At 44.7% G+C, this 24,186-nt stretch overlaps 1 protein-coding gene across 1 annotated transcript in view; it reads left to right on the top strand.

The window, feature by feature from the left end:
- The window catches only part of LOC147726019 (HEPACAM family member 2-like), a 175,598-nt gene that overhangs the window by 65,598 nt on the left and 85,814 nt on the right, over positions 1–24,186 (top strand). Inside the window, exon 2 of the mRNA XM_086962853.1 lies at positions 9,899–10,273. Within this exon, the coding sequence (XP_086818979.1) occupies positions 9,899–10,273 (375 nt within the window). The remainder of the gene's footprint in view (positions 1–9,898; positions 10,274–24,186) is intronic.

Genomic DNA, 24,186 nt, shown 5'->3' with positions numbered 1-24,186 from the left:
TACACATCTCCTCTTTCTCAAGTCTTCTGTCCTTGCTCTTTGTCAGCTATTCAGCTGGCGGGCATTAGGTGACATTGAGAATCCACTGCACATGCCCGGCTCTCTATCATCCGTAACCATTTTTCTTTCGGTCATGTGCGATAGCAGGCTCAAATGCACACTATCAATAAAGGAATCATAAACAGATGTTGATTTCTCAAATATATAGTTCTCACTGTTCACCACCCACTTCTACTTCATCCCATGTTATTATTATTCTTTTGAGCAAAAGCATTAACAACCGCAGCTTTCTTTTGAGTTCAAGCACGCAGATGCCGGGCATGCAGTCCTTCACGATCACTTGCGTGAGGGGTTTTCCCTCTCAAAGCTAGTTAGTCAAGTTATCTTTATGTAATTCAGGTTTGCACATGCGCAAAGCGTTTTGGTGAATTAAAGAGGGTTTTAGTCGGGTTACATATTATTGCACATTAATTAAGCATGCGTAAAGCCTTTTCTCCCATGTGTCGGTGTCTGGTGTGTATTAGTGTCGTCTCATCTACAGTTTTAACGGTTAGTAAAAGTTAATGAGGGATTGCACCAAGCAAGTTTCATTTTCTGGAATCCTTGCTCCATCAGTAACATTCAATTGGGAGCAGATAAGAATATTGGGCCTCATTTATGAAAAGTGAAGCATCGCTGCGTGAAAACAGCGATGCGTCACTTTTCACTACGCTCTCCCTGCGACACTAACGATGCGTCATATTTACAGTATGACGCATCATGTCGCAAGGAGTTACAGATAGGTCAGTATTTCTGACTTATCTGTAGGCGCAAAAGTGACACATTGCTGGAGTGTGTCACAAAAGTGACACAACTCCAGCAATGTGTACTTTCAAATGGGCAAGTCCCATGTTGTTAGTGCCTGTGTCAGTCTTACGCCTGCCATGAGGCAGGCGTAAGATTTTGACGCATTGGCGGCCACAAAATGGCGCAGTGAAATCTTATAGATTTCACTGCGTCACTTCTATGACTCTTTTTTGCGTCAAAACGCCCCCCTTGCATACATTATACCTGCCACAGGTATAATGTGGCGCAGGGGTTTACAAAGTGAGGCATCTATTTAGATGCGTCACTTTGTAAATATGGTGCAACAAGGCGCATTTTTTACGCCACTGGTGTGTCACAAAAAGGAATGCACCAGCGGCATAAAAGTGACGCACAGCCTCATAAATGAGGCCCATTGAGTTTGGTGTCTAAAGAATTGTACTTTGAAGAGCAACTGGTAAAGTTGGATTTTAAGTCACAATTCTGAAATTGACACTTTTAGAAAGTTGGCATTTTCTTGTAATAACCAGTTTGTGCCTGCAGCTTGTATACTAGGGCACATGACTAGGTGTATCTGGCAGTTGGTCTTTGTATATTGCTCCCAGAGAGTGAGACAAAGGTGAACAGGGGGTAGCAGAATGAACAATCTATGGCTTGATGAGGGGTAGGAGTTGTCACCTTCCACACTTGCACATCACAAACGCTCTGCCTGAGCACACTCACAAAGGGTTTGACACTGGTCTTCTGTGTCCCCGGACAATCCGGGTCAGGGCAGGAAGGCACGAAATACCAGACAGTGTGGAAACCTCCAGAACCTTCTCCTATTTCAAAGCTGCACCGGGATACATAATCTCGCTTCACAGGCCGTAGTCTCCTGGGAGTCACCGCTGCCCAATGCATTCTCGAAGCAGAGCTTTGCATCGCAAGCCCCTCGACAATTACACCCTTGGCCATGAAGCAGGACTCTGCATCACAAGCTTTACCACTTTTTTGGAACCAGCCAATGCACAATGCATCTTTGACGCAGGACTTTCCATCACAAGTCCCTCATTGATTGCATCTTAGATGACAACGCAGGACCTATCATCACAGCCTCGCAGCATCTCTGGACCCGCTGGTGCACGATGCATCTGCAATGCTGGATCTCGCACTTGTTGCCTGAATATGGATTTTCCTTGAAAAAACAAACACAAGCGGTGTTTGGCAAAACAGGAACAGTTGTTATAATCAAACACTGCCTCTGGGAGTGCGGCGTACAGAAAGGTTCTGACGACTGATTCTAAGTACAATTATTTTGAAGGTCTTTTTATACATTTTTTGAAGCATCATAAAACAATTCATAGATTCTGTTTCGGGAGTGGAATGCTTGTCTTGTAATGAATTTTTTATAAAACACAAGGGTACCCAAAGGTGCAGTAAGCTAGGGACCTTGGGTGGTTATGTATTAATAGAGACAGTGTACCTAGACCAGAAGACAATAAATTTCAATAAATACTAGCTAACACACTCTTCCCCTGAGTGTGTTAGTTGGGCACCGACTGGTGTCCCACTTGTATCACACCTAACTTTTATGTACCTTATGCATTGGAAATTAAACTGTCTGGCTGGACATTTGATATAGAACTTTTCAGTCTATATTTATTTAAATTTATTGTCTTCTGGTCAAGGGACATTGTCTTGTAATGAAGCCATAAATTACTCCCACCTGATGACAAAAGCAGGTGAGTCTCGACCTTGCATGGACACAATGAGGACCATTGGGTAAAGTATCCAGATGTCCTGCATGAGGAGCACGTGATCACTGTGTGTGTGTGTAGAGTGTGCTGTGTCCGGATTGGCTGAGTGTTCGTAACTTATTGTGGCATCTTACTTTATGCTGTTTTGGGAACGTATGCTCCTCCGGCCATGTATGTTTTATTGGGGACAATCTCCTAGAATCATTGTGGTGTCGCTGCCTATCTGTGGGACTACTTTTTCCTGTTCGCTGGTTTGCCCTGCTAGTTACGTGCCACCCCAACTGTGATCTGTCAATAGGTAGCCTCCGACCTAGGAAATACCAACGTATTTCTGACTCGGGGTTGATAGAGAGGTCATAGCCGGGATTTCAACAACAGTTATTCGATTTCCTTTTCGTTCATACATGCATCATTGCATATATCAACATCAATATTAAAACACTGCTCTGCGACCCGGATTTAAGGTACTACTGTGCAACAGGCCTTACTGGCTTCCTGAATATGGCCTGCATTCGGCCTGAACTTGTGACTTTGTCCAGGTCCAGTACATACCCACAGTTGGCGCTTTGTGGTTTTTGACAGTATTATCACTTAAATCTTTAAAATTGCATATCTCTGGTTCTCCTGATTGGATTTTTGGCCTTTTGGTCTCTGGTGATTTATTAAACTTAATATTATTTTCCGAACTTGGTGTGGGATTTTTCTTGTGTTGTGTATTCACTTTGCACCTTTTGAAGTGCTTCATAAATATTTTACACATTGCCTCTAAATTAATCCTGACTGCTTTGCGCCAAGCTACCAGAGGCTTAAGCAAGAGTTAATTTGGGGTTTGCTTGTATTTCACCCCGACAGGGTTGGTGGTTGCAGCTTGGGTAGGGTTTCGACAACCCCCCCCCGATCCCCTACAACCAGTAACCTAATTTCCAACACTGACCCGTTGTTTTGAGCAGTAGTTAATCTGCCCGAGTCCTGTGCTGCTTGTCTGTGATTGTCACCACATTTTAGAGAATAAAAAGCAAATGAAAGCTACAGTTGGCTTGTGGTTACCACCACACTCCTCGGACGGATTTAAGATTCTGATTTCAGAAGTACACACTTTATGCACCAATAATCCACAATTCTTCCCTGTAAACACTTATTAAAAGTTCTGAGTTTGCAGCTACTCTCCCGCCACCCACACACTATCTGCCATATAATGAGGAACCCATACAGGAAATGCACTTCATCATTTTCTCATATATATTTTCTTCCAAGAACAGCTATCACTTTTTCAATTCGAAGAATATTAACTCATTTGACATATAACATTTCCAAAGGGAAAAAACCCTTCAAGGAGTAAATTGAAAAACTCTTCATACTCTGCAAGAAGAAGCTGATCTTTAAGTCATTCTGTCGTGACCTGTTGGGGCGCGAGATAATTGCTTCCGCCTACGCGAGCTCATTTTGTCTCCTTCCTGCACTTCTCTGCTGGCAGCGGCTGCCCTCTGCCTAACCTGCTGCTGACCTCCAATCATGGCCGCCGGGGCGGCCATGATTAAAGAATCAATGCTCGTTAAGCGGTCTAGAGGTCAGGGACTGGGCGCCTGCCATGAGAATCTCAAAGCATCCTTTCCCACTAACAACTTTCACAGCACTGTATCATGAGAATCCCAGAGGGCGGGCGCCTGTCACAAATACCAGTTTAGAAAAACAATCACAAAGTAAATGCATTGCAACAGCAAATAGGAAATGTATTGATAATGGTGCAATTATGTTTAGCTAGTTTCTGCACCATTTCTTCCTATGTAGGCTAATTACTCTGCAACATAGTCTCAAACTAAGGGCCCTTTTAACTACGGATTGCTCCTAACTAGACTGTCTTAAACCAGGAAACAGAAGCTAATTTACAGAGTTATTTGCCTGCTTTAGGACAGTTTAAAGACTTCTAAAACAGGAAGCTAGCTGCATCTTTTAGTGTGTGAGCTAAAGAGCTTTTCCACTGCTTGAATTCTAAACCTGTAGAGCTGGTCCAACATTTCATTGTTTTCAGTGACATGAGAGCAGTGAGCTGATCCCAGTGGGTTGACCCCAGTAGTTTATTTTCTGAAAATGGCATTTTCTTAATATAAAGTTTTGAAATTATATATTCAGTGGTTAAGAATAGAAGGAAGGCAAACTAAGTGAAGAGCGAGCTGACTAAAGGGAGAGCTTGAGAAATGAGCAGTAATGGAAATAGACTCTGACAGACGAAACATAAAGTTTGAAAAACTAAGGGGCATATTATCAAAGGGGTTTATCTCCGCTTTTTTGGCTTTAAAAGCCAAGAAAGCAGAGATAAAATGATCTCCCTATTACCTAGCTGTCGCTAACACCAGTTAGCGACAGCTAGTAGGAGATAGCGACCATCTTGGGGCCCACTTTGCATGTCAGTGATATTTATCACTAATGACATGCAAAGTGGGCGTGCCAAGATGTTAGCGACTGGAAACAGTCACTAACAGCCTGATTCATGTACGGGCCGTTTTGCGTGTCCCTAATAGCGAATCATAGCGATTCGCTATTGAGGACACGCAAAACGGCATTCATGTAGGAATTGCAACTTAAATAGCGATTCCTACATGTTCTTTATTTGCGAGTAGCAATTTGCTACTCGCAAATACTCCCCATTCATTCCTATGGGCCAAGAGGCCCATTTTAATGAATGGGGATTTGCGAGTAGCAATTTGCTACTCGCAACTGAGATAGCGATTTTAAGGGTGCCAGGGGTGTCCAAAGGACGCCCTGTAGCACCCCTAAAATGCACTTATGGACAGGTGTTGCGCACACACATGTCCAAAGGACATGTGTGTGTGCTACATGCAACTTTGAAAAATGCTTTTAAAAGCATTTTTCTGAGTTTTTGCTATTTACCGACAGGTCTGACCTGTCGGTAAATAGCGGCCCCAAAAGTCCAAAATCGCTATTTTGTTGTGTGTCATGAATAGCATTTAAGGAATCTCTATTAGAGATTCCTTAAATGCCATTCCACGCAAATATGCGAATTCTTAAATAGCGATTTTTGCATTTGGTATCATGAATACCAAATGCAAAAATTGCGCTCGCAAAGGGCCAGATTCTGAGAATCTGGCCCTTTGCGAGTGCAATTTAGCTACATGAATCAGGCTGTAACATCGCTATCTCCTATTATCAACTTTTGGAGATATTCGCGCTAAGCGCGAATATCTCCAAAAGCTAACACCTGCCCTGAGCAGTTCTTAGCCATGTTATCCAATGGGAGGTGGATAACATGGCTAAGAGCATTGGCTCGGTAATGCATGAATATCGCTGACTTTTCAGCGATATTCATGCATTGCGGCCGATTTTTACCGCATTTGCGATAAACCTTGGTAATACCAAGGTTTATCTGCGATAAAAATCGCTGCAGCTCAGCGGTAAATTTTTGTCTCTAACCAAGCAATAGCGATAATTATCGCTATTGCTTGGTAATATGCCCCTAAGAAGCCTGAAATTTGTCAGCATCCTTTTATTTACTGTGTGTCATTTATTCAGCTCGCCTACAGCAAAGATTCGGGATTGCCCACGGTTAGGTTTCAGATGGGCGTGAGTGTGGTGAGAGGCATGGCTGACCTGCTGCTGGGCCAGGCCTTCTGCCCAACCTCGGGATTGCCCACGGTTAGGTTTCAGGTGGGTGCGAAGATGGTTAGCAGCTGACCTGCTGGTAGTCCAGGCCTTCTATCCTTACCCCTGGATTTCCCACGGTTTTATGTTTTCATGGCGCGTGACCAGTTTGGTCCACGGGTCCCCTGAGCAGGGATGGTGTGCTAAGCAACTCCCTGATTGCTGCTTTAGTAACTGTGAGTTTCGGGCATCATGAGGTCATATTCAGATGTTATAATCCTTTTCTATGCATATATTTGTTGGCTTTCACCGCCTACCCCTCAGCGGGATGTAAATAGGAAGATGTATGAATTCTCAATGTAATACAATGTATCAAGTTATGTTTAAACCTGACTGTAAATGGAAGTGAGTTTGAGGGTGTCTTGTGCAATGCTTTAAGGAAAATCGAGCTATGTCCTACTTGGAATATCAACAAAGTTTCCAAAATCCATGGGATAACGACATTGTTTGAGCGTACTATAAAATCTAACATAGTAGGCATATTACTCAATTTTAAGTAACTGTTAATTCTAAAGTTACATTGTAGAGGATTGTTGCCAAGGCAGTAAAGTGAAGGATAGGGGGAATTCTACAGTGGTTCTTGTAAATTCTTACACTATCTACTCTCTGAATTTCATATTCGGCTACTGTCCATAAAGGTAATACCAGGTCTCCTATGTCCATGCATGACTAGTTAGTCGAGTGGCGTTTTCTTCTGAGAATTCTGGGATTTGTAGTCCTACATTAGACTACATGTCTCAAAATATCTTAGTAAAAATGGTGGGTTTAGGACACTTGGCAACTAAGATGCCCCATGTGCCATACACGCTCATCCTCAGGCCTTACAGTCTTAAGTGAGTAAAAATAAGGACAAAGGATCAGGAAAAGATTACTATTCAGCAGTATCAATGTAAGGAAGTGTAGTATTTTCATACAAACAAGTGCTGATTTCCTGATGTGGACATAGGGAAATACCAGGGGCGGCTCTTCCACTAGGGTGGAGAAGCATCGCCCCACTGCTACTCGCAGGGCATGAAGCAGAAACACAAAATGGTAATAACTTTCGTTATTATCATTTTATGTTTGGTTGCGGGTGGGCAGGGCTGGTCTGAGAGCAGGGTAGGGGAGGAGTGGTGTACCTGCCAGTCCCAAATGTGCAAAGTCCCAAAGCAGTCATGCGCACTCTGCCTTTTCTCCACGTAGCTGCAGCCTACATGGAGAAAATGGCCTCCCCATTAGCCCCTGGCTGGTCGGTGTCCTGACCAATCACAACGCTGCTTAAGCAGCGTTTTGATTGGCTTAGGGGTGGAAGTGAGCCTGGCTGCCTAGATACACATGCTGGCAGGCTTTGGCAAAGCCAAAAAGTCTGTCCATGGAAAGTTGATCCTACCGTTAATTTGCGTATGCTACAAAAATAAAAAAATACAATTAAAAAAAGTGCTGCTGCTTATGCAAAGCAGCTATGAGCTTGTAATAAACAATTTAAATTGAAAAAAATAAGCATGGCATATAATTTAAAAGAACTCTACGATGCTTCCTGTCAGGCAGGTGCGTTTCGAATAGGTATAGATACTCTTAAGTTTTATCACATATCACCAGATATATGATTCTAATTGGTGCAAAAAAAAGGCATGGGTAGAAAATAAAATAGGATTAGGAATGCCAAGAAATAAGCACTGGCAAAGTATCATATTGGCCCACCAACCCTAGCACTGACGTGCACTTCTTTTTAGATTGATGTGCACATGTGATCAGACCTCCCTCACATTGAAGGGAGCCAATGGCTGAGGTCAGCTCACCCATTGCACTGTTCTGTAAGCAGCGGCGGGCACAAGCAAAACCTGAAATACAGTCAAACAGATCAATGAGCGAAAAGGGCTCACCGGCATCCTGTCTATGTTTGGGGGTGTATGCATTATTAATTCAAGAGTTTTTTAATTGCATGTGCCAGGCGAGACAGCTTTTCTATGTTTAGGCCAGGCCCAAATAGACACACTAAGGTGCTGTTCATCTGCAGTCAAAATGGCTGTTTTACACCCAAACTCAGGCTGAGTAAAATGTTCAAGAATTATATCTAATTCTCCCACGTTGGAAAACCGCCCCTAGTGGTACCCCTGTCACTCCTTTCCTATTTAAAGGTACAGTACAGACTAAGGGGCTAATTGCTAGCCTGGCGGCGCATAGACCGCCAGACTCGCGGGGTGCGGCAGTCTTCTGACCGCCCTATTGCAACTAGGGCGGTAGGGTCACTTTCAGACAGTCCCAACCACAGGGGATCAGAGATCCCTGGCAGTGGTGCTGCAGTCTTGAGGCAGCGATGTGCTTGCCAGGACTGCCGCGGTCCTGCCAAGCATATTATTAGTTTCTTCTCTTCCACAGTTTTCATGGCAGTTCCACCGCCTTGAAAATCGTGGCAGAATGGAAAAATAAAGGGGGCCCTGTAGGGCCCCCTGTTACCTCTGGGCCTGAGAATGTGTGCAGTGTGGCACATATGGGCCCCCTTTGTGCATGTACCCCAGTACCTGCAGGGCATGGACTGCAGCAGAAACCAAACCAGGAGAAAACGCCCAATCTGGCAGGCGGTTCAACCACGGGTCTGGCGATGCGGGAGCGGGGCGGTCACGCTCCCGCAACGCCAAACTCGCAATCTGGCCCTGAACAATCAGTCGTGAAAATGTTTTTTCACACTCTAACAGATAAGTGAGTACAGAACTGGCGTTATACTGTTATGCTGGCCAGTGCTGGAGTTCAGGGTTTGTATGCTGAACTCATTTTAGGGGTGCTAGTCTGGTTTGGGAGAGATCAATATGAAAATATTAAATGTGTCTCCTAATGCTTAATATTTTAATATCACCAGTAAAAAAGAAATTGCCAATCCCACTAGCGACATTGTTTTATTCTACTGAACTCTCTTATATTGTAAAGTGCTCTGTCACCCACTGCTTGGTCATGATGGCACTATATCAAGAACCAAAATCAATACATGCAATAAATAAACTCTCATAGACAAGTCTAGATCTAGCAGGGTTTGTGCCTTTGATTTGAAATCCTATTCACAGAGGACATATTTCAAGGTGTTTCGATTAGGCAGAGGCAATTGTTCCCTTTTGGCTACATTTTTAAAATGGAGAACAAGATGGAACTGGATTATTACAAATATTTTGCACTCTTGAAAATAGTGGGGAAGGTTCCTAAGGAAGAGAGAGTTTACAAGCATCTCAGGATATACAGAGTAGACGTGTAGCAGAAAAGGAAGAGGAGTTTGATCTTACGAGGTTAGAATGGGAAACATCCTTTACAACAAATGTTTTACAACGCGGTACCATTACCACGCAGCTTTTACTACGAAAGTCGTAACAACAACTTTTGCTGGAGGGCGCTCTAGGATAGGGAATAGTTTAATTTACTATCCAACACCTTCCCTACTATCCACGCGGACTGGAGTTGGAATAGTAAATTAAACTATTCACCATCCAGCGGCCCCAGCGCAAGTCATTGTAACGACTTGCGTTGTAAATCCTGCGTCATAATTGTACGCGTTGTTAAAGCACACGTTGTACCGTCATACATCCGTTAGAATTTTTCATTGAGTTGTCACAAGACCATGACACCATACCATCATCAATGCATCAACAATGACCCATGGTTTCCAGAGTATTGTCGACGCCCTTTAATTGTGCTGTCACACCATAGATCTCAGTCTGTGATGCCCTCTCTTCCAGGTACGGTGAGTGGTCTCCGCCTCGTGGTGCACCAGACCGCGGTCGCAGGGTACGAAGGCTCATCTGTACTCCTGCAGACGTCTTATCTTCTTTGCCACCCAGTTGACTTCCTTCAGATAAAATGGAATATTGTCAACAACTCCAAAGCCTTCATCATGCACACCATTCGGACCAGCAACTCATCCCACAGCCACCAGGAGCCGGCCAACAAAAGTTTTTCGACTTCCAACCAGTATCGCGACAGAGTGACGGTGTTTCCGGAAAATGGATCATTGCTCATCCAGAAGCTGCAACCCAGCGACCAAGGGCTGTATCAGGTCACCGTGAAGGACTCACAAAGCCCCATCTCAGCCACTGTTTACCTCACCGTCCTCAGTGAGTATTGGATATCTGCTTTTGGACCATAAATCTGGTGTAAAGGTATATTGTGGAATGTGTTTTAAAAACATATTCCCATCAAAGATAAAGTACCAGTCAGTTTAACATTCCATTTTCAGATAACACTTAGGGGTAGATTTACAAGCCCCTTGCACTGCCAGTACGCACTTTTTGTGACGCACTAGCAGCTTATTTCACTGCCCCATATTTACAAGGACGGGAAAAGCCACCCTGCGTGGCTTTTCCTGTCCTTGTAAATACAGCCCCTTTACACGCAGCACTTTGCGTGAAAGGAGCATTCCATGGGTGTTGCTGTGGGTGTTTCCACGCAACATCCTTGGAACCTGACACATTGCCAGATTTACAAGGATTCGTAAGCCTGGAAATGCATCAGTATGCTACGCCACCTTAGGGGTGGCGATGCAAGGCGCAACAAGGAGAAATGTTTTCATTTCTGCTCGTTTTTTCCTCTTTCAATGCTTGCTGCATTCTACAGCACGCATTGAAAGAGGAAAATACCTGTAGTGACTGTTTTTGTGCCCCTTCCCGCACAAAAACAATTTCCCCATGATGCAGGCATCCTTGCACCATGGTGCAAGCGTGCCTGCATCGCCGTATGGCAGCTGTTTGTGCAGGGGAGTGAACAGGAATGCGACATATTGTTGTAAATAGGCTGCATTCCTGTGATCTGAAGGTGTCACAGCGTGGCGCAGCCAAAGGGCTTGCGGTGCCATGCTGCAGCGCCTTCTTGTAAATCTGCCACATGGTACGTATATCTTCAAGGTACGTAGATGTGGAGTAAAGAATAAGAAATCCATACTTCCTTACATGCACGTACGTTTCCATATTTAGGGGCATATGTAGGTAGTCGTTTGCGATTCGCAAATGCTGAAATTCGGCGAATTTCGGCGTTTGCGAATCGCAAACGGCGTTTTGACATGTAGGTGCATATTAGCAAAATAAGGAATCGCAAAAATTGTGATTCCTTATTTTGCTCCAGCATTTAAGGAATCGCAATTTTGCGATTCCCTAAATGTTATGTAGGAGTTAATTAAAAAATGCGAATGAGGTTTAAGGAATCGCAAAATACCACTCACTCCAAGTAGATGGTATTTTGCGATTTCCTTTAAAAATGCTTTTTTTTTTCTTCAAAGTGCCATGTGGTGCACAGACATGCCCTTAGGACATGTCTGTGCGCCACATGTACTTACAGGCACATTCCAGGGGTGAAACAGGTGTCCTTTGGACACCCATGTCACCCTTGGAATTGCAATTCTCAAATTGCGATTTTCTCATAGAAAATCGCAATTTGAGAATGTATCCCCCTTCATTTCTATGGGCCTCTTGGCCAATAGGAATGAATGGGACACTCATTCCTTAATTGCAATTCGCAATTTGCTAATCGCAATTAAGGAACACTAGGTAATCGCAAAAAAAATGCGAATTATTACCTACATTCCATTTTGCGATTCTCAAATAGCGATTCCTTAAAAATAGCTATTTCAGAATCGCAAAATGGAGATTACCTACACAGTGTAATTGATCACAGCCAGTTACAACTAGTTGTGTGGGTTAGAAAGGCATTTGTTTGTGCATTTTCCCTCCATTTAAACCAAATTGACACATCCATTTAAATCTAAATGTGCATTGTACTGGAAGCTGTCTTTCACAGGGCCATTGGTGTAGTCAGATTTCTGCTACCGTGTGCACTCAGAGCAGTTTGGGGTATGGACGATCACCTGCATGAAGAAACCACCCTGCATTCACACCAGAAACCCTTTGTTATTTATTTATTTATTTATGGGTTTGTACCGCGCTAGAATCGACTCCCGAAGGAGTATCTCTGCGCCCTTGCAAAAGACAGACCAAGAGTGAAAAAACTAAAGATCTAGGGAAGGTGCTAGAATTGGAACAAAAAAGTCTTTAACAGTTTCCTAAAAACCAAATGGTCCGTACAACGCCTGAGGGACTCGGGAAGTTTACTCCAGAGGCATGGTCCAAGATAGGAAAGTTACCTGGCGAGTCCAACATTTGAAGTTACATGGTGCAGAAATTAAACAAAATGCCCTCACTACAATTCAGTACAAATCCAGGCACAAACAAGGCGTGAGAGAGACAATAAGTGATGTTGTGTGGCATCAGCAGGGTGCCCCAAATATAGGTAGAATATCACACATGAATACAGTTATTTCCCCCACAGCTTGCTCCCCTGAGCCATGACCGTCTCCAGCAACCCCTGAGAACAGCACATCCACCCAGACAACCCTGGTCGCTCAATCGCAGCTCGCGTCACCTCATAGGGGCCACCCCAGTCCGATGGGCATCTCACAATGGTGACCGCGAAGGATTATATGGCTAAACCCCTTTTGCCGTATTATGTTGATAGTGAACTGTCTGTCACTTTTTTCTTGACTTTGCATGCATTTTGAATGATTCTAGTTTACAGCCCTGAATTTCAAAGATTGCACGCAATCAATGCACAAGAGATGGCCGGAGTGTTCGCGTTAGTACTCGGCAAAGTATGAAAATGAACAGTACTAAATGCTCCATAAGGGGTCTACCACTGCACCTGTGCACTTAGAAATACATTGCACAGTGGCAGAGCTTGGCCACCAACAAAGATGGCCGCCTGCAGCATCATCTGGTTGGCAGCCATTGATGTCATGCCAGCCACGCCCCATGACCCTCACTGTTAAAGACGACCTCTGACGCTCCCAGCAACCCTTTCTGGGACCCAGGATGTTGCGAGGTCGATGAGCTCAGCCAACTGCAGCCTACAGGACAGGGACCCCAGGAAGGGAGATGGCAAAGGTGAAGCTTCCCCCGATCAGAGGACTGCTACCATCCTCATGATTATGCTCAGTACATATTTTTAGCTTCAGTGTTTTAAGACACGCCCTTAATTACATCAGACAGGCCCCTTGGAGAGACCCCCAGTTTTTTCATCCCACTTAAAGCCTTGAAAACAACACCATGTCACAGTCACCTGAGGTCCTGGCACTGTGCATGACTCATGACTTCCAAGTTTTCAGATTGCCTATGTACAGGGGCATAGTGAATCCTCACCCCACCCCTTGCTTTAGGAAATACAGCAGGGGCTAAGTTCTTGATGGGCCTCCTCTGTCTGCAACTCTATAGACAAAGGCTTAGCCCATAATTAATGTGAAAAGGGGGGTGAGTGAATAAGTGAAGGAATGGGTGAATAGCTGGATGGATTAGTAAAAGTATGAATGGATGAGTGAAGGTTTGAATGGAAGAATGAGGGAATGGATGGATGGATAGATGAGTGAATGAGTGGGAGGATGGATGAGAGAAAGGGTAAATAAATAGATGTATGGGTGGAATGGTGGCTGTATTGGTGGAATGGTGGATATATGGGTGAAATGGTGGATGTATGGGTAAAAGGGTGGATGGGTGAGTGAAAGGATTGATAGATGAGTGAAAGGGTGGATGGATAATGAGAGAAAGGATGGATGGATGCATGAGTGGAAGGATGGATGAGAGTAAATAGATGTATGTATGAGTGGAAGGGTAGATGGATGGGTAAAAGGGTGGATGGATCAGTGAAATGGTTGATGGATCAATGAAAGTGTGGATGATGGACGAGTCAATGGTTCGATGGATGAGAGAAATGATGGATAGATTGATGTATTGATAAGTGAAAGGGTGAATGAATGAATAGATGGATGGATGAGTGTAAGGGTGGATGTAAGGATGGATGAGTGAGTGAGTGAGGAGGGTAGATTGAAAATAGGATGGATAGAAGAGTGAAAGGGTGGATGAGTGGTCAATGGATGGATTCATGAGTGGATGAGTAAATGGATGAGTGGGTGGATGGGTGAAGGGTGGATAGAAGGATGGGTGGCTAAGTGAAAGGGGAATGGAGAGAGAAAGGGAGGATGGATAGATGGATGAGTGAAAACATGGAGGAATGATTGACAGAATGGATGAGAAAATGTGTGCATGGATGAGTGAAAAGAAGAACATAAAGATGGATGAGTCAAACAATGCATACATGAGTGAAAGGGAGGGTGGAGAGCAGGAAGAAAGGATGGATGGATGGATGGATGGATGGATGGATGGATGGATGGATGGATGGATGGATGGATGGATGGATGAGTGAAAGGCTGAATGGGTGGAAGGATGCGTGACTGGGTGGATGGATGAGTAAGTGAAAGTATGGCTGAAAGGGTAAATGGTTGGATGGATGAGTGAATCGATGGATGGGTGGAAGAGTGGATGGATGAGTAAAAGGATAGCTTGGGTCAAAGGGTAAATGGTTGGATGGATGAGTGAATGGAAGGATGGGTGGAAGAGTGAATGGATTAGTGAAAGGATGGATTGGGTGAAAGGATGGATGGATGATGGACGGATGAGTGAAAGGGTGGATGGAGGGATGGATGAGTGAAATGATGGATGGATGGATGGATGGATGGATGGATGGATGGATGGATGGATGGATGGATGGATGGATGGATGGATGGATGGAAGGATAGATGATGGATAGGTTTGCAAATGGTTGAAAGGGTTTGAATATGGATGGGACACAGATGGAAGGACAGAATGAATGGTGAAAGAATTAATAGATGACAAAATGTACATGATAAATGGGGAGGGTTGTGATGACTTACTTTGCTTTCTTGGTGCCATAAGAGCTGTAGTTCAGAGTGGGAGGTATTTAAATTTCTGGCTACTCCCTTGCCTATGTGTTACTATTCTGTATTCTATGTGTGCTCATGTGTGGGATCCATACATCATGCATATGACATTTTGCGTGACATCCAACTGCTACTTGAATGAAAAGCCCCCATAAGCAAAGTCAGGTTCCATATTTTAAGTTCCACTTAATGAAACACCCATAATGTGTTCCCTATAGTGGGTTCATCACAGCAATCCTCCCTTTAGTTCACTTATGCATGGTGCTTTACATCTTACAATTTATTTATTTATTTATTAAGGAGTTTGTGAGATTGGGTTCTCAGCACTTGCGGTATTAAAGACTAAGTACTGTTCAAGACTGGATGTGGAGCACAACCTGAGGATGGCAGGAGCAAAAATCCACCCACAGATTGATAGTCTAAATGTGGCTAAACACCGGCAGACACGTCACATTCATGTTGGTGGTGTTATTATTTATCTATGACCTGTGTAATACAAAGCATCCTAGTAAAAAGAATTTGTGCACATTTTATCTTGTAAAATTATGTTTTGAGCTGTGTAATACGCCTGTGTCATTTCACCACACCCACTCACAAACCTGCAGTTTACTAAATACTCTTATTGTGTTGAACATTATTTGCCGGATATGGCCCGTAATATGCGCGTGGCAGTGGATCATGTAGTGTACCAGATTCCAGAAATTTCTGTCAGGTGGTGGGGGGGCCCCAACATCTAAAAAAATTCTGCTGGTGGGGCTCAACCTAAAAAAGTTTGAAGACCTCTGCCCTAGTGTGTGTGTGGCGGGGCCAAAAGGGCGGGGCTTCCATGCGAGTTCACATGCCTCTTGTTTATAAAGGGTCAGAAGCCGATCAGAGCAGAGATGAGAAGGAAGCAGCTTCCTGGTCACAGGAAGTACACGGGGATTGAGCTAGAGAAACTCGTGGATGCAAAGACCTCCATAAAGGATTACATCTAATTGTAGGCAGTAGAGATATGGGGAGTAAGCACACCTAACCAGCCTTGACCGTGCTCACTAGTTGTTTGGGCGGATTATAATGCGTGACTGAATTTGAACTTCAACTCGGGCACCTGCTTTATTTATATCATTCTGTAAGTGCTTCCTGTTGAGGTTTAATGTTTGTGACAGGAGCATCGTGCCAGAATGAATCCTGCTTGCATTATCCACGAAGATGCTGCAAAAAAAAAAAAGAATATCCGCCCGCGAGCGGATTTGTGGATTTTTCGCCAAATTTGCGCGTATCGCTAATTGCCAAAAATCTGCGAGCGGAACGGATTTTGCACCCACCGTTACTCGGAAGTCAGGCAGGCTGGAAGCTCTGGCTCTGAAGGCAGGCAGCCTGGAAGCTCTGGCTCGGAAGTCAGGCAGTCTTGAAGCTCTGGCTCTGAAGGCTGGTAGCCTGGAAGCTCTGGCTCTGAAGGTAGACAGCCTGGAAGCTCTGGCTCGGAAGTCAGGCAGTCTGGAAGCTCTGGCTCTGAAGGCAGGAAGCCTGGAAGCTCTGGCTCTTAAGGCAGGCCGCCTGGAAGCTCTGGCTCTGAAGTCAGACAGGCTGGAAGTTCTGGTTCTGACACAGGAAGCCTGGAAGCTCTGGCTCTGAAGTCAGGCAGGATGGAAGTTCTGCCTCTGAAGTCAGGCAGGCTGGAAGTTCTGCCTCTGAAGTCAGGCGGGCTGGAAGTTCTGGCTCTGAAGTCAGTCAGGCAGGAAGCTCTGACTCTGAAGTCAGGCAGGCTGGAAGTTCTGGCTCTGACATCAGGCAGGCTGGAAGGCTTCAAGCATAAGCAGTGTAGCTTTCACAAAACCCGGCATGGATTGAGAATGGATGTCAATTTCCAAATAGTGACCAAATGGATGGAAGTCAAGATATGCATGCAGATGAGTATCTGGAAGCTTATTAGAACACAGGAAAGTCACACTATTCACCCCTCTGGTGGTGGGCATGGGAGTGCAGGGAACAAATTGTGGCAATAGCACCCTAATCAGAATGATCGCCTCAGACCGTGACTCTCCTCACACTCGCCTCCTCCATCTTAAGGGAAGTACCCCTGTAGTCCCCTGCACTCTCAAGGACTCCCCTGCCTCCTTCTCCAATTATTTTCCTTCTGTGGAGGGTCTGCCTACAAATCTCCTTCCTACCGTCCCGCCCCTCTTCTTCCCTTTCCTCCTTCTTCCTACCCCCACTTCCCCAGCCATTGATTTTCTTCTTATTCCTCTACTTATAAATGTAGAGATTCTAATTGACTTGGAATGCTGGGACTTTGACTAGATTACTTCCTAAATAATTTTACAGTTGTGTTTTACAATATCCGATCACGCTCCATTCCACCGCATTGCCCACCTCAATAGTACATCGACCTCCAACAAAAATGCCTTGTTATTGTTTTATTATGTGTTTCTTTATGTGTATATAAATCAACATGAAATTATGTGATAAATTATAATGAACTTGAATGTTGAATAACTGGATATACTGAAGGCTAAAGAATAAAAAATAAGTTAAGAAACTAAAATAAAATAAAAGATTTATATATTTTTACATAAAAACTGTTTTGGCTCTTTAGTCATGTGCACTTGGTCGCTATTCTTTTGAATATATATATATTTTTTTTCACCTAAAATGAGATGGCATATTTAAATTGAATGTTTGCTATAGTCCTTCATCTTTCCATAGATATCCTCCTGAGTTTCTCAAACTAAGCCAGATTATATTCTTACAGAACCCACACTTGAGCCTGCTAACTACACCATCTGCCACCTACCACAACCAGGATATTCTCATCTACCTTTCATGGGTAGTATCATTGAAAAACAGTTAACTAACAACTCCAAGATCACATCAACCCTAGCCACCTCCTGCAGGACTACCAATCCATCTTAAGATAACAAAGCAGAACGGAGAAAGCTACCTTACAATTACCCTCCAAACTACAGATAAAGTGACCCCTAACTCCTGATAATACTGAGCCTTTCAGCTGCTTCAGCACTATCTGACACACCACTGTCATCCACATCCTCAAGTCTTGAATAGGGTTTCATTCAACAGCCTTTAGTAATTCTTCTTTCTAGCCAACCAACACAAGTTTGTTCACAAGGGCTTCTCAGGGTGCGAGAAGCTTCCCATCTGAGGAGTCCCCCAGTCTTGTCCCCTGTTATCTTCAACCTCTAGATCTGGTCTCTTGAGTCTCCGCTCATTGATAACAGCATCTAAGTTACTGATATGTAGACAGCACAGTTATACTTAAATGTCTCCCCCACTCCAATACTTGGATGTTCAGCACTTACCAGCACCTCCACCTCACCTAAACCAAATTCCTTTTATACACCAAGAACAAAAACGACTTAAAAAATGAACCTGGAGGGTTTGGAAACATAACTTTCACCGGGCACATCCTAAAGGCCAAAAATAAATACATTTGGGTCATGGGTGCTCCTGCGCAGTCAAGTGTGGCTCCCCTGTGAGGAACTGAAGTACTCCCATAGATGCCTCTGCACAATCTTCCACCCCATCGGACAGTGGTAATGTTTGAGGTTCACCTAGACAGCTTGCACAGTACCACAGTAACATGGGTAAAGATTGCAAGGGGGGGTACCACAGTGGCAAAAACAACATTTAAAACGAAAAAGGCCACCCTCACCCTAACAACAAGGCAGACAGGGTTTCTGCCCCGCTGGGAGGCAGGTGGGTGTTATTACCCCCAATCTGCCCGCTAGACACCAGGGATTTTGCCTTTGAGGCAAAATGAAAGTGGTGCAGGTGTAACATTCTGGCATTGCCACACCTCCACCACAAATGGAACAAAAAAGTCTTTGCCTAGGGGGGCAGGCAGGGGGTTTGACGGCAATTTTCTCCTGGGGACAGAAAGCCTGTCTGCCTTGTTGGAATCCACCAGGGATTCAAAATGGATCAAAAGAAAGGATGGTGTGGCATCATACCATGCTCTCACCCTAAAAGAAGAAATATTGTCTTCCTGCCTGGGGGAGAGATAGGTTTGTCCCAATTGGTGAAGTTGCCCCAAATCTACTTCCTGGTGGGTAGAAAGTCTACCTGAAACCAGGGAATTTTGCCTTTGGGGCAAAAAAAGCAGAGCAGATGTAGCATTGGCCACATCTCTACTCCAACACCAGCCTTGTTGTCTCTCCAGGAGGCAGGCAAGAGGTTTGCCCCCAATTTGCCCCTGGGGTGGCAAATATCCCACTGTATGGCAGAAATAAAAAAAGAATTAAAATAATGGGGCCCATCCCCACCCCTGAAGCATCAACAGTCTTACTGCTCCTCTGCAGATAAAGAAACACATCCTAATGGCACGTGAGAGGACATTTTCTTTTAGGTGTTGTTTTACATATGGCTGGGCTAGGAGAGTATGGTGAACTCCCAATATGGTCACACTTGCAATGGTGAATGACTGCATATTTTGGGCTTGTGTAACCTACCAGACCCAGATAGTTCTGAAAGCTAAACACCTGAGGGAGTCCAGGGAGGTGTGTTTCACATAGGTCCCACAAGATATTCTTACCCACAATTCCCTGCAAATCTCAATCTTTGACTTAAAACACACATTTTCCTCACATTTCTGTGAGGAACACTTCTGGAATCTAAGGAGAGCCATATATTTCAAACCACCCTGAGTTCACCCATGTCTACCGATAAGAACGGCAACCTACTTGTGTGGTGGCCCCAGAGGCCATTACATAAAAGGTCATAAATGTAGGAGAGTATGATCTGCTTACTATGGTTACCCCCACTTTTTGCTGGTGTTTCACTGTTTTTCGACTTTAGTCTGACTGGGGACCTGCTAACCAGGACCCCAGTCTAGCTGCTTCCTCTCTAAATTGATTGCATGTACATTAGGTACACTCCAGATTGGTTACTGGGTTACTCTTGTGAGTCCCTAATATGTGGTACCTTAGGTACCAAGGGCATAGGTACCCCAGAGGCCTACCAGGGGCTGAAGCCTTCCAAAATGGCACCACTGCTCTGCTACTGCAGCCTGGGTAACGTGGTGCATGCACCCCTTACTAAGATATAGGCTACCTATATCTACCTTATATCACTGACACATATAAACCTATAGGTCACTCCTATGGCAGACCTTAACAATCCTGAAGACAGAGTGCTTGGTTTTGTGAGAGAGAGGGAGCCCTTGCATGAGCAGGACCCCTATGCAGCTTTTGGAATCTATTCTCTGTAGCTGTTCTGTGATTCAGCCAGACACTTTGGAATCCTACCCCCCCACCCGCCAATCCTGGCAGCGGGGGTAGAATTCCACCCTTCTAGAGGGAGAAGACATGTACACACTTACCTGACCAGTAATAATTTAAAAGAGCCCCAGCATCACAAAATGAATGCTGCAGCCACAGACACGCGTCTCACCTCCTGCTGCTGGATGAAACTCCGGCAGAAGATGCCTGGACAATAGGTTTCCTGTCACAGGGAGGTGTAACCACCTCCCCAGACAGGCTTTAGTGTATTGGGGCTGGGTGGGTGCATTCAGTGAATGCTTTTCAGACAGTGCTGGGGCCACACTTGGTGTCCCTGTTTATACCCCAGTTCAAACCGGGTGCAGGGGTGCGCTGCCCCTGCTCTGGCGCGAAACTGGACAAAGGGAAAGGGGTGTAACGACCCCCTCCCTAGGTACACCCATAGGTAGGACCCTAGAGTAAGTCCAACCCCTAAACTTAGTATAAGTATAGGAACCCTGTCCCTAGGACTTTAGATTACACCTGGGCAAAACTCTGCAATATATATCCTGGAACTTTGACATTCTATTTCGACTGTAAGATGGAAGAATCTCCATTGGGGTGAAGGAGTGACCCACCTATTCAAACAGACACCAAAGAAGCATATTGCCGGTCTGCATTTCCAAAGCTCCCGACGGATCTGCGACTCAGGACACAGAGTTCCAGACATCTCCGAGGCCGACACGAAATCCCAGCAAAGCTGAGACCTGCAGCCATCACAAGAGACGTGGGACCGGACTCCTGTACATAGTGCACATTTGCTAGTGCATCCACTTCTCAAGCTTTTCCGAAGTTGTGCATTGGGCTACTCGTAGAACAAACCCTGAGCACCAGCTACACCGAAGATTGTGGGCCTACTCTCCATGGACCTCATCTAGCTTGAGGCTCCTTCGCTATCCCTGGTCCGTCGACTGGTGGGTCCCCACAAAGGTAACTCTTCTCTTTCTTGGGCTTCCCTTGTTGCTCCAGACGTGCCCTGACTCTCCTCCAAAGGGTGAGTCCTTCAGACCTTGCTGGTCTGCACCGAAGCCAATCTCTGCTTTCTGCGTGGATTGCTGTTGCCAAGGCTTGTTGGGTCCCATCCGGAATCCAACACCGTGGCACTCAACATCCTTCGTGGGACAGCTCGAATCCAGAACCTGGTTGTCGTCGACGCCTCCTGGTCCTCGTGGCTGAAGAGTCAAGCTTCACCTTCTTCATCTGCAAGCACCCGACATCGGTTGGCATCTTCTCTTCGCCTTTCTGGTTACTGGCCATAGACCCAGACTCTGTCCCCTCTGATTTCAGGTTCTCCTCGACTCTGATCCAAATTTGGATCCCCCCCGAGACTTTCCACTTGCTCGCCTGCAGCACTTTTCAGCAGCTCGCGATAGAAAACGACGACGAAACCCAACACGAAAAGACACCTATGCACACGGCTTCCCTGGGTGAGGTAACACGAGTACTCCGGTGCTCCAGTGGGTGTTGAATCTAGAACTGCCTAGTTATAAAGGGTTTTGCTCCAAGTCCTCTTCTATGTGTCCTTCCTTTTTGTAATTTTTCAACCGCGACTTTCCCCATAGAAGTAAATGGTGATTCGCGTCTGTGTTTAGACACTGCACGCTTCCCCCGTGGGTCCCCTGTGTCACTACCTTGGGTGGTTCCTGGTGGCCCAAGCGGTTCTACAGGCTCTAGGCCTGGTATCTATGCCAGTCGTGGTTCTTATACCACTTCCTCAGTATATGGTTTGTGAGGCCCCTAGGGCAAAACGTATACTGTGCTAATTTACTGTGTGCTAAAATTTTTTACTGAATGTACATTTGCCTCTAGCCTCATAAAGAGACTAGAGGAGTGTGTTTAGAATAAATACATATATTTTATATATATATACCTTCTGTGATTCTCCATTTGGTCATTCACGAGATTATAGACTGGTAAAACAAGCTGCTTTACATTCCTTCAAGACTTAGCCTGAAGGCTGCTCTCCACAACTACCACTAGGATAGCTTACTATAAGGTTGTCTTTAACCTACCATCAATAAGGGGTCGTTTGGACTGGTGTAAGGTGCCCACTAGAATAGTGGACAGCATATGCCAGGCTAACGTCTCACAATAAAGAGCTACACTGAGAAATAAGTAATAGAGCTAGCTGCAGGATTTGAGGCCGATTTGATCCGTTCTTGTCTTGGGAACTAGGCGCAGCGGTTTTATCGGCACATATGGGGTTACACTGAGTGGTAGGAATTTTGTTCATTCCTGTGGGTTCTGTACGTTTCCATCACAGAAGCATAAGGAAATTGTGTGATTTCAGGCAGTTTGAGGATTATATGGCATTATGGGTAAGTAACATTTGTGGGATCCATTCAAAACACACAACCCTGGAATCCCCCGGTTGTCTAGTTTTGAAAAATGTCTGAAGTTGATAGATTACCATGGGTGTCATAAAAACACAGACCCAAACCCAGCCACTATTCCTATCACTGATTTAGCCGTATAGTGCTTTAAGTCGTTTTTGTGTTGTAGTCTCTTGGCCCACCAACACAAGTGGGTAATGTTCTTATCATTAGATGTGTGGGAACTCAGAATGGTAGGAAGTTTGTGGCTCTCTGCAGATTCTAGAACTTTCTGTCATAGAAATGTGAGGATAATGTGTTTTTTTCACCAAAGTTTGACGTTTCCAAGGGCTTCTGGGTAAAATTGCCTAGTGAGAGCCATACAAATCATTCACCCCTGTACTTTCCTGGTTGTCTAGTTTTCAGAAATGTGCAGGGTTGTTTGGTTTCACTAGGTGCAGGCTGAGCTAATGTCCAAATTTCACAGCTATTAACATTGCATAAAAGGGGTCTGTTTTCAGTGCAAAAATGAGATGTGTCTGTGTCGCATTTCGGGCCCTTTATTATCTCGGGCACTAGGCATACCCACACAAGAGAGGTAAAAAAATTATTCGGAGACTTGGTGGTAGGAAATTTTTGGCTCTCCATAGACTTAATCAGTTTTCCTTACAGGAATGTGTGGAAATGTGTGTTTTGAGTTGAAGTTTGAGGTTTGCAAAGGCTCCTGGATAAAATTATCTGGTAAGAGATATGCAAATCATACACCCCTGGACTCCCCTGGTTGTCTAGTTTTTAAAAAATATGCAGGTTTGCTAGGTTTTCGTGCCGGCTATGCTAGGCCCAGCCAATGTGCACTCAAACCTGCCCCCTCCTTGTGAGTTGCACCCCATATTTCATGAGTTGTAACTGCTGCACACACCATAGCGCTTTGAGATCTAAAGTGCTACATAGGTGTAATAGACTAAACAGGCGCCAACATGCTGTGCTTTTAAAGAGAATGTGCCAAAAGTTTCCAGCTTCCTCATCATATCCTCATAAAAGCGCCAATGAAAGGACTCCCTGAATGGTGCAATGGATATGAAGCAGCCGCTGCGATCAGAAATAAACAGTGTTTACGTTGTCCAGTTTCACTGTAACATTACCTTAATGTTCCTTAAGTCACAAAACGGTAATAATGAAAGCATCTCAAAATTAACTATGTCGAGATGTTTTATAAATCACAGCTTTAATGTTGCTGAAAACCCTGCATTAACACATAAGGTTCCAAATGGAACTTCTGCCCGTAATTAAAAGTCAGCCTTGGCTCAAGCTTAAACATAGTTTAGCTTAAACATAGTTTGCAAACAAATACAGGAAGCTGACAAAGACAAGGAGGGAGTGCAAATAATGAAAGTGAAACGGCTACAAGTTAGCGCGCGCCATACAAAGGCAGGAAGCTGACAAGGAGGGAGTGATAGAAGGGAGGGGGATAGCAAGCTGGTGGCCGGCAAAGTTGCACTTTTCTAAGAAGCTACTAAATGTCATATCTCGCCTCTCGCCCTGCTTCCTGGGAAGATTAATCTTCCTGCTTTTCGGAAGCATTACACCAGCTGCGTCCGGTCCCTGCCTCCGATCTCGAAGGGGCAATCAACAGTTTTGATCGATGGATTAGGCAGAGGGTTAGCGTTTGCACTAAACCAGTTCGT

The sequence above is a fragment of the Lissotriton vulgaris genome, chromosome 3_1 (assembly GCF_964263255.1).
Source record: "Lissotriton vulgaris chromosome 3_1, aLisVul1.2, whole genome shotgun sequence".
In the NCBI taxonomy this organism is placed as follows: domain Eukaryota; kingdom Metazoa; phylum Chordata; class Amphibia; order Caudata; family Salamandridae; genus Lissotriton; species Lissotriton vulgaris.
This window is presented reverse-complemented; position numbering and strand designations above follow the sequence as displayed.